This window comes from Garra rufa, chromosome 5, assembly GCF_049309525.1.
Source record: "Garra rufa chromosome 5, GarRuf1.0, whole genome shotgun sequence".
Classification (NCBI taxonomy): Eukaryota; Metazoa; Chordata; class Actinopteri; order Cypriniformes; family Cyprinidae; genus Garra; species Garra rufa.
This window is the reverse complement of record NC_133365.1, coordinates 43,683,100-43,694,166: the sequence shown is the minus strand read 5'-3', so window position 1 is coordinate 43,694,166 and position 11,067 is coordinate 43,683,100. Positions and strand designations below refer to the sequence as shown.

The window sequence follows — 11,067 nt, the reverse complement described above, 5'->3', positions numbered from 1 at the left end:
AGGCACAAACACGCAATTCTGAGAACATATCAGACTTTATAACTCACAACTGTGAGCTTATATCTCACAATTCTGAGAAAAAAGTCAGAACTGTGAGATATAAACTTGCATTTGCAGGAAAAAAGTCAGAATTGTGAGATACTAACTCGCAATTCTGAGAACATATCAGTTTTTTTAACTCACAATTGCGAGTTTATATCATGCAATTCTGACTAACTCACAATTGCGAGATATAAACTCGCAATTCTGAGAAAAAATCAGAATAGCGAGATACAAACTTGCATTTGCAGGAAAAAAGTCATAATTGTGAGATACTAACTCGCAATTCTGAAAACATATCAGTCTTTTTAACTCACAATTGTGAGTTTATATCACACAATTCTAAGAAAAAGTCATAATTGCGAGATATAAACTTGCATTTGCAGGAAAAAAGTCAGAATTGTGAGATACTAACTCAGAATTCTGAGAACAAATCTTATTTTTAACTCGCAATTGTGAGTTTATATCTTATAACTTTATAAGAAAAAAATCAGAATTGCAAGAATGTATGAGATAAGTCGCAATAACCTTTTTTTTTATTTTTTTACTTAATGGCGGAAACTGGCTTCCATAGTGCATTTAATTCACTAGACAGAGAGAGAGAGAGAGAGAGAGAGAGAGAGGCTGTTTCTAGCCCTTCAAAGAGTCGAGGATGAACAAATCCCACCTCTGTCAGGTCGAACGTTTTCCTTGGGGGTGATCCTGATGCCCATACCATTTTGAACTGCAAGAAGAAATGTTTCAATTTAAAAATATAAGAGTCTTGCAAATGTCAAATAATTTATACAGATTGTGTGACCATGTGCAACGGTTGATAAAAGTCAACCACTGAACATGTGTGCAAGTGTATGTATCTCACCCTGAGCATGTTGTGTTGTCACAAATGCCTTGATAAGAGCATCTGTGGTTTGTGTATATAGGGAGAGAGCATAACGCAGCGACGACAGCTCAGGGCTCTTCTCCAGGTATGCTTTTTTTAAACCGTTCCCACCAGCATGGAAGAAGAGCTACCCAGTAGCAGGTTAAAGAGAGAGAGAGAAAATGAGCATGAATTTCCTTCTGCAAAAACTGCTACAGTTCACAGTAACTTATTTTATCTGACCAGTGACCACGTTATTACGTGTGAAAAGTCATGCCTGTGGTGAGCAGCTTTCTCAGACTGTTTCAATTTCTCTCTCCTTCCCACACACTATAGTGACGCACCGAACCCAAGAACCCAAACACTCAGTGTGCAATGTGTTGACTTGGTGTGACAGTTCTGTTTTTAAGCAGACAGCCAACACTTTAACGTGTTGTAACTCAGCAGGCATGCCATATCCACCAACATACCTTGATTGACTCCAATGCTGCCTCCATGATCACACACATCCTTGGTGACAAGCTCTTTTGCTCCACCCCTCCCTATAATAAAAGAGAAGCATTAGCCACACCCACTGCCTTAGGCTATAGATTATAACTTTCAAGTATTTATGGTTAATACCTTTAGTTTAGACAGTTCCTTAGCAGCAGTAAGAAGTTGAGCTCCCTGTAATAGGAAAAAAAAAATGAAAAACAATATTTCAAACCTCTGCCTGCCAGTATTGCCTGAAAAACAATATATTTTTAACATCCTAAATGTCAAATGTGTGTTAACTATAGAAAGGCCATTATGGTCATGTTGACTCTAGTACAAGCCTAATCCTATGCAAACATTCATCTCCTAGACATTTTTATTTCAGCAACTTGCCATATGCAGAGCAGATGCCATCTCAATTTAAAAATAGTTTTAAAAAACACTGCAGATATTGCATTCTGATAAATCTGACCACAAGTTACCACCAGTTAGAAAATGGCTGTCACAAAATAAAATAAAATAAAAGCTATTTTTGGCCTTTTCTTTTAGAGAAAAGGAATTACTGTGTTTTTAGGATCAATCACCAAAAATAATACAAAAATGAAAAGTGAGGAAAATGAGGAAAAGTTATGCCATTACTGTGTTTTCATGATTGATCATCACTGTCACATTTGATTTGAGTACTGAGTACTCAATCACTGCAAGCAGTGATTACCGGGATTCAAGTGCTTTAAGGCCTTTAAGCACATATGAAAAAAAAAACATACAGGTAATTTACCATAGAAATATTTTTTGTAACATTTATGACTATTATCGCGCCAGCTGTGGTCCGATCTCCTTACTCTTTGCATGCTTGTTTAGAATCACCTGTTGCATGTGCTCACCAGGTTTTCCTTTAGGCTTTATAGGATTTTAGGTAAATCTGGACAGGCCCCTTTTCTAAACGACCCCGTTATAGCTTCCCAAAGGGTGAATTTTAACTTTTTTTTTGATAATTATTGACCTAGAGAGTCCAAAGAATTGTACTGCAGTATTTATTTTCCAGATTAAGCAGAAAACCTAGAACTAGTTCACAAAAATAGGTTTTTCTACATCTTCTCAATCATTTAACAAACAATTTGATTGACAGCAGTGGTTCTAGAGACAAAGTTGACTGGCATGAGGAGTTCTGTCATATGATAAGAATATTGCGTGTACGTACAAAAACCTGTGCAATGCACAATCGTTTACAACCTTGAAAAACGCGATATCGCCCCCACATTGGCTGATTTATTTCAAATTTCTCACAGATCGTTGGGGCCATGAGTCAAACAGGCCCACCAAATTTTGTTCCAATCTGCCTCCGTTAACCATGTCTAAGAGGTGCTTAAACTTCAACGGCCAATGGTGGCCATGTTTTTTTGAGATACGCAAATGTCCTTATAGACACTTGTGGCACTTTCAAGACCATGCACAGCGATTTTTATGTTGATAGGACAAATAGTCCCATAGGTATAGACATTTTTATGTTTTTTTTCTCTTATAGTGCCACTAAGTGGCCAAGCTCCGTGAGTTTGGCGAAGATATCTCATTCTGTTCACGAGTTATAAGCATTTTACTATAAGTGACCCTGCCTTTTTCGAACGTTTTGGCGTCCCTTTGCGATGGTGAGACGAAAGACTTTTTTTCTAATAATTATTGATATTTGCTCTGCAGAGAATCTTTCTGCACTGGTTTGGTTCCAATCGGGCAAAAAAAAAAAAAAAACAGGACTAGTTTGCAAAAGTCGGTTTCCAAAATCCAAAATACCCGTGAGCCTAAAATAACTTGAGCCTGCGACTGAGAATTTCATACTTTTAATCACTGTAGCGCCCCCGTCAGGCCGATTGGGGTGAGCCTTGGTCACGATGTCTGCGGTATGAGTACGACCATCCCTCCAAGTTTCAAGTCTCTAAGACTTACGGTTTGGTCTGCACAATCATTTTTACGTGAAGATTGTGACCATTCTAAGAATTACAATACGCCTTATTCAGTCCGCTGCCATTTTGAATCGAAAACGAGGCTGTGAGGGATAGCAGTCCAGCTGCGCCCACTGTGGCGTATTGTTGCGTACCGGTATGTAGATCGTATGACCGTAAAATAATAGGTCATTTCACATTTTTCCACAGGACAAAGAGTTCCAGAAAACGTGGATTGATCGACAGGACATATAACCTAACTTTCAGGTAACAATATTGCATTTGTTTCAGAAAATGACTATGGAAAGACTGTTAATTTATAATGTGAGCATGTTTATCTTCCTTTAAACGCTTACACAGAGTTTTTCAAATGATGTTATATAGAATAAAATGCTTAATGGTTTGTGTTAAGAGCCTGCAGCTAGGTCATAAGCGTCTTCCCGACCTTTATTATGAAATTACGATAAACATGACATTTTCCTTGTCTAAAGCAAAACAGAAACAAAAAATAATGTTCTGAATATCATTTTGCGATTTTAAAAGGGGTTGACCTCAAACACTACACGGCAAACTAATAAATAAATGCTATCTTTTGATCGCTTTGCATAAAAAAAACTTTCTACCCACTGTTTTTGTATGACTTAACATGTTGTCTGAAAGAAGCTTACGGTCTAACTGCAGGCTCTTAACACAAACTATTAAGCATGTTAATCTTTAAAACATCATTTAAAAATAATATCTTTTTCATTTACGATCGCAAAGTTTTCTTTTCGTGAGGTATTTGAGTCCAGGTAAACACAGACAGAGCTGAACCCTCCTTAAGCTTCCTAATTTCAGTCAGTGTTTTTGAAAAACAATTGTGAGTCAAATGTTGAGCACACTCTTGTGTTCTTTGTAATCTGTACAAAATGGAGATATTTAATTTAGTTGTTGTAGTAAAACATAACATTTTAGCTCTGCGTAAATATTTAAAGGAAGATAAACATGCTCACATTATAAATTAGCAATTAGCCAACCGGCTAGTTTCCAGTGTCATTTTCTTAAATAAATGCAATATTGTTACCTGAAAGTTAGGTCCTATGTCCCATCGAACTTTAATAATACACATTTTCTGAAGTTCTTTGTCCTGTGGAAATTAGTGAAATTATATTTTCTCTACATTTTTATGACTAAATAATCTACATCCTGGTATACAACAATAAGCCACAGAGAGCGATGCTGGACTGCTATCCCTCACAGCCTTGTTTTCGATTCAAAATGGCGGTGGGCTGAATAAGGCGTATAGGGTTTCAGCGCTACTCGCTTGAACCCCTCATTGAAAAAAAAAAAGCATTGATAATGACCACTTTGTGCTAGTAAAACAGCATATATGCTGTTCTGAGAGCAGGGACAGAGAATCATAGTACTGTTTGCATCATGAGTTACTAAATAACTCAAAATAACTCACTATACTGTCGCTGCTCTGAGGTAACACAATCGTTTTCTCCACGCAGATTAGAACGTTCCTCCAGAGGTCCTTTAGCACACGCTTCAACACGGTCTTGTCACATATGTCTGCAAAGATGCTGAGGCTGCAACACATCACAAACAGACATGTGTATATTACATTTGGCATTCTGGCAAATTTCCCTGGGGAATTTGTAAGATACAGTACAATTCAAGCTGATGACAGGTTATTATTCCACATTTCTTGGCTCTTGTTTAGAATACCAAGTGTGACAAGAAACAGAAATAGCCACACATGGAGACCTTTAGTGTGGCAAAAATTGACAACTGATTTGAAACTGAACTAAAGGAAGTTGATCTGAACTGACTTTGTGTCGAGGAACTCCATAAGCGGCCGCAGTGCGTTGTCTGCATCAGCCTCTGCTGTGTTACGAGTGTTCTGATTCAGAGGTCCTTTAATCTGATATAGGATCTCCGCCATCTGACGCACACATGCAGTTATACGGGCCAGGAAACTATATGCATACAGAAAAAGCAAGAGAGAGATGGAAACAATATGGAAATTAGGCCAACAAACAAGATGACAGTGATATTCTCAAAACAGATTTTTCTGTAGAGCTTTTTAAAAATCATGTTTAGGGCTGGGTAAAAAAAATAGATTTAATTTTTACGAAACGACATTGATTCTTAAATCTCAAAAATCGTTTAATTTAGCCTATTTTCAGTTAATAAACGGAACATTGTAGTGCGTCTCCCATCCAATGAATCGGAATAAGATTTGTGCTTTCTTACTTTTGATATAAAACAAAGTCTCAGATTTCAAATTCTGTCTATTTTATTACAATATCCAAACAAAAAATGTTGTTTTGGCGCTGTTTAAAGTGGAGTGACAGATCGCTTTAACCCCTCAGTTTAAGAGAAGCAAAAGTGCAAAGCCCACATGAACTGATCGTGTCCTCTGCTTTAATACCAGTTACAGAATGAAATAAACATGAATAAAGATCCAAAGGTGTGTTAAAATAAAGAGTACAATTTACCGAAAACTGTATCCTGTCTCATGTGATTCCTCAATCAATGTTTAAACCGGGAAAAGATGTCAATATAACAGCTTGCAAACAATGTCGTCATGTAACATCACAATTACCTCAAAAAAAAAAAAAAAAAACACACCTGTAAACTCTTTAGTCAGCTAGATAAATTAACTCTAAAGAGGAACATTTTGCTAAATATGCACCATATAACATATTTATTATAGGTTTTACTGTCCTTCAATATTTAAATAATGTTTGAACAAATTTGTAAAGTTTTAATAACAGCCACCAAATGTTTATATTTCAAAAAAGGAATTGGAGTAGAAATATAATATGTACTATTTTTAAGAATTTTAATAGTTTTAAGTTAAAGTTAAAACTTGAGTGTAATTCAAGTGTTTGTATACAAATCAGCTAATTTTAACCTTCGATATTATAGTAATGTAGTAGCCTACCAACTGATGCTCATGCATATTTTACAACATTAGTTGAGCGATTTTTTTTTCCAGTGAGAAAAAATTGCCATGTACATCATGCGTATCCAAAATAATCGAAGTGAATCAAAATTGGAATTGAATCGCCAAATTGTGAAGAATAATCAAATCGAATCGTGAAATCTGTGTCAAAACCAAGCCCTAATCATGTTTATGTTGTATTAATTTACAGTTGAGGGCAAAAGTTTTCACCCCCTTTTCAGAATCTGCAAAATGTTAATTATTTTACCAAAATAAGAGGGATCATTTTTATAAATTCAACTACTATATTCTCTTGTGGACTATATGTAAACATATTTTCTGTGAAATATCTTATTCAGGTCAGTACTAATAACATATTAATAACATGCATTTTGTACGATCCCTCTTATTTTGGTAAAATATTTAACATTTTGCAGATTCTAAAAGGGGGATAAAATACTTTTGACCTCAACTGTATATTGTTTATAGATGCATTCAAAATGCTTCAAAATAAAATGAAATGAAAGACACAAAACCAAAGAATAGTAATTTTCTGAAAGAGTTATTATGACAAAGGTGACATTTATAAGCAGAACACTCAGAAAGATTGTAATAATGATATTCAGATGAAATTCAGCCTCCGAAAATTCAGTTTACCTCTTCGCAAACATGCCACTCAGGTTATCCAGAACAGAATTAAGCTTCCCTTGCAGGTCATTGAGGATATCTGCAGCCTCCGAGTCGAGCTGTCGAGAGTAACACATGCACACACATGCGCACACACACACACACACACACACACACACACACACACACACACACACACACACACACACACACACACACACACAGGAAGAAGTGTTAGTTTAATAGAAAATATCGAACTTAAACTAGGCAGAGGCGAGGAGAGGCAAGGAGAAGATGTGGGGGTTGGGGAAATTCACCATGTCTGTTTGTCATGGTTTTGCAAGTGCATCAGCATCAGAGATGTTCAACAAATTGGAAACATTTTCTGTTAAAGCCGTTTTTCAACGGTAAGAAAAGTCTTCAGCAATGTATCTGTCAGATCCAACAACAGCTTAATTAAAGCAGGTGTAAAAAATACTGAAACAAAGAGTAGAGGAGGAATGATGGTTTCATTCCCATAATGGTAACATTTGTTTATTCAGTTTAATGCTGCTGAAGAAGGACAATTAAAGCACCACACAATATCGACAGTATAAGGGATGCAGATTTGGTTCTGGCAATCAGGGTGGTAAAACAGAAAACTTTTAAGTAGGTTTTTGTTTGCTTTCTGTCTTCTAGCCTATGGCTATTCAAAGACCAATAGCACCAATGAAACTTTTAAAGGATAGTTCACTCACAAATTAAAACTCTGTTATTAATCACTCACCCTCATGACTTTTAAAACACATAAGACCTTTGTTTATCTTCAGAACACAAATTCAGATATTTTTGATGAAATTCGTGAGCTTATAGACAGCAAAGTTACCACATTCAAGGCTCAGAAAGGTAGTTTTGTGAAAGGTAGATTGTAAAAATAGTCCATGTGACCTCAGTGGTTCAACCATAATATTATGAAGCTACAAGAATACTTTTGTGCACAAAGAAAACTAAAAAAATAATCACTTTATTTAACAATTTCTTCTATACCGTTTCTTCTCGTCCATGAACATGGTAATTATACTGCTCTCAGATTTCATTAAAAACATTTTAATTTGTGTTCCGAAGATGAATGAAGGTCTTACGAGTTTTGGACGACATTTTAGGGTGAGCTATCCCTTTAAAAATATAGAACAATAGCATCTTTATCCATTACTTACACAAGAACGTGGCACCAACAAAAAGTATTTGGACAGTTGAACCACAATGTAGCACAAGCAAACTTATAAAAACGTATGTTAATTTTTATAGAAAAACAACAGATATACTTTTATTTGGACACTTTCTGGTTGTAAAATTTTGTTGAAATTGTTGCATTTTTAATTGTGGCTAAAGTGAGCAAATACTTGTGGATTTGCACTGAGGCCAATGGATGCACAGAACTGACCATAAATGCATGTTTGTCTGAACATTTATTTGCACTCTGCTATCACAGTGTTAGGGAAAGTCTCAGGAGGAGGGAAGAGATAGCCAGGCTTCTAGCAAAACAACATGACACAGTCTCGCTCACACATACACACACTCACATACACCCATGATGATTATCGCACCTTTTTTGTGTCGACTGTTGCCTCTTTCTACCGAGGGACAGAGTAAAAATAACATGGGAAACAAAAGAAAAGGCACAGAGAGAAAAATGATACAGCTGAGCAAATCCTCAATGGCATAAATGCTTCTGAATGTTAGGATTGAGATAAATACAGGAATGTTAAAGTTTAAACTGCAAGGGAAACACCACACACCTCTTTTCCCTCATCCTTGGGCTGAAGAATAAAATAAAAATTGAATAAATAAAATGGGAAAAACATTCAAAGTCAAACTCAATTTTAGTTGTGAGATCTAATCTACTGTCTAAGTCTAAGGTCACATTCACATAATCAGTGTTTGCCATTGACAACTGTATTTACTCATCACAGCAGACACAAAGTTAAGTAAACTGGAGTCCAATAACGAATGGATCTGAAAGCTCCAGATGACGCAGCTCATATCACCATCTCTCAGAGTTAGCGAAATAACACATGAATAAAAATGTGTGTGAGTCTTAGTGGCTATCACATTGTGTAATGTGTATTAGGTGATGGACAACTTGGTCACTGTGATTATGTTTACACAGTGCTGGATTGTGAATGCAGTTTTCTATTTGAATGTATTTTAGAATGCAATTTATTCCTATGATGGCAAAGAGTTTTCTGCGGCCATTTCTCCAGTTTGCATCCTTGGTGCATGAACTATTCAATTTTAATTAAAAAAGACCCCACGCATTACGTAATCATGTTGGAAAGGTCACGCGTGGCATTGGCAGAAGTACTGGCCCAGTGTTAACAAAGCAAACGTGCAAAGAAAGTCAAACTGCCTTTTACAAAAAGGGTAAAACAAAAATTTGGATGATTTAAGTTTTTTTGCCCCACCCTACCTTTTTTGAACCAGAGTACACAGACAAAGAACTAACTGCGTGTGATCTTTCCAACATCTAATGCGTGAAAGCATAGAAGCGCAGTGCAGAGCTAGTGCAAGATGAGCATTTGTGGCTAAAAAGTATATACAAATTTTTATTTGTTTTTTAAAATGACCTTATTCCTCGGCTGGGATCGTGTAGAGCCCTTTGAAGCTGCATTGAAACTGCAATTTGGACCTTCAACTCATTGATCCCCATTAAAGTCCACTATAAAGAAAAAACCTGGAATGTTTTCCTCAAAAACCTTACTTTGTTTTCGACTGAATCTTGGGTGACATGGAGACACAGACAAATTTATCCAACTCATTGGCAATATGTGCCTCTACATACATTTCTGCAAAACTGCAATTACGTACCTTACTGCACGTTCCATGGCAGTTTCAAAGTAAAATGTTGAGAATTTTTTTAAGACCTATTGTGGCTATTCAGAATTCAAAAATCTGGGTAGTGTCCCTAAAGGTTAAAGGAGTAGCTCACTTTAAGAACAAAAAATTACAGATAATCTACTCACCCCCTTGCCATCCAAGATGTTCATGTCTTTCTTTCCTCAGTCGTGGAAGAAAAAAATCATATACTTTTTAACCTCAAATGCTAGTCTTGTCTAGCTCTGCGTGTACATTCTAGGTTTAATACAGTTAGAGTATGTTGAAAAACTCCCATCTCATTTTCTCCTCCAACTTCAAAATCATCCTACATCGCTGCAGAAGTACCGAACAAGTGTTTACAAAGTGAACGTGCTAAGAAGGTAAAAGAAAGGCAAAACAGTGATGTAGGAAGATTTTGAAGTTGGAGGAGAAAATAAGTTGGGAGTTTTTCGACATACCCTAACAGAGACAGAGCTAGACAAGACAAGTGTTTAAGGTTAAAAAGTATATAAATTAGCAATTTATAGAGCCCTTTCAACTGCATTTAAACTATATTTTGGAAGTTAAACTCGGGGGCACCATAGAAGTCCACTATATGGAGAGAAATCCTGAAATGTTTTCCTCAAAAAACATAATTTTTTTACGATTTGAAGGAAGAAAGATGTCATTAATGACAAGGGGGAGTACATTATCTGTAAATTTTTGTTCTGGAAGTAGAAGATAGTGTTAAATGCAAAAGTGATGTAAAAACGCATATGCTGATGCAGCCGTGTTATTGTATCTTTCTTATAAGGATTTGAGCCGTTTTGTCGACCCGTTGTTTCACAGGGTTCGTACTGGAGCTCTTCATTAGTCAAGTGTAACTCTGTACCGCGTGAGCTACCAAGCAAACCTACTGAATTACAAAAGTCTGGCATCAAAAGTATATGTTTTCAAAATGCACAGAATGTTAAAATTGCTCTTAAGCCATAATATTCTGCAAATAATTAGGCTTTATTAATCAAAACTCTGTGTGTAAATCATACTTTGTGTGAAAAGGAATACAAGCTGTCAGAGTTTTACTGCCTCTAGTGTTAAATTCAACTGGAAACTGCAGTGATTCGTACATATAGGTTTGTTTTTTCAGTTTTGCAGACATGTATATAGAGGGACGTATTTTTAATAAACCTATGTTGCATTTATCTTTTGGTTGCAATATAATGGTTTCCCAATTCAGAGTACTATTAAAGATTGTATATGTGTTGTGTGGGGAATTTGGCTATTGAAAATATAATTTTTTTTAAATAAGGATTTGTTTGTTTCTGAAAAAGACTCAAAGATTCAAGTCATTAAAATGATCCAAA

At 36.0% G+C, this 11,067-nt stretch overlaps 2 protein-coding genes across 2 annotated transcripts in view; one reads left to right on the top strand and one right to left on the bottom strand.

The window, feature by feature from the left end:
• Window positions 1-622, top strand: part of LOC141334874 (acetyl-CoA carboxylase) — a 5,643-nt gene extending 5,021 nt beyond the window's left edge. Inside the window, exon 11 of the mRNA XM_073840098.1 lies at window positions 614-622. Coding sequence (XP_073696199.1) covers window positions 614-622 — 9 coding nt within the window. The remainder of the gene's footprint in view (window positions 1-613) is intronic.
• Window positions 623-677: 55 nt separating this feature from the next.
• Window positions 678-11,067, bottom strand: part of LOC141334873 (protein unc-13 homolog B-like) — a 30,247-nt gene continuing 19,857 nt past the window's right edge. The window contains exons 20-28 of the mRNA XM_073840097.1: window positions 8,647-8,667; window positions 8,455-8,481; window positions 6,899-6,987; window positions 5,124-5,270; window positions 4,757-4,880; window positions 1,520-1,564; window positions 1,369-1,440; window positions 899-1,046; window positions 678-763 (exon numbers count right to left, since the gene is read on the bottom strand). Of these exons, the coding sequence (XP_073696198.1) occupies window positions 678-763; window positions 899-1,046; window positions 1,369-1,440; window positions 1,520-1,564; window positions 4,757-4,880; window positions 5,124-5,270; window positions 6,899-6,987; window positions 8,455-8,481; window positions 8,647-8,667 (759 nt within the window). The remainder of the gene's footprint in view (window positions 764-898; window positions 1,047-1,368; window positions 1,441-1,519; window positions 1,565-4,756; window positions 4,881-5,123; window positions 5,271-6,898; window positions 6,988-8,454; window positions 8,482-8,646; window positions 8,668-11,067) is intronic.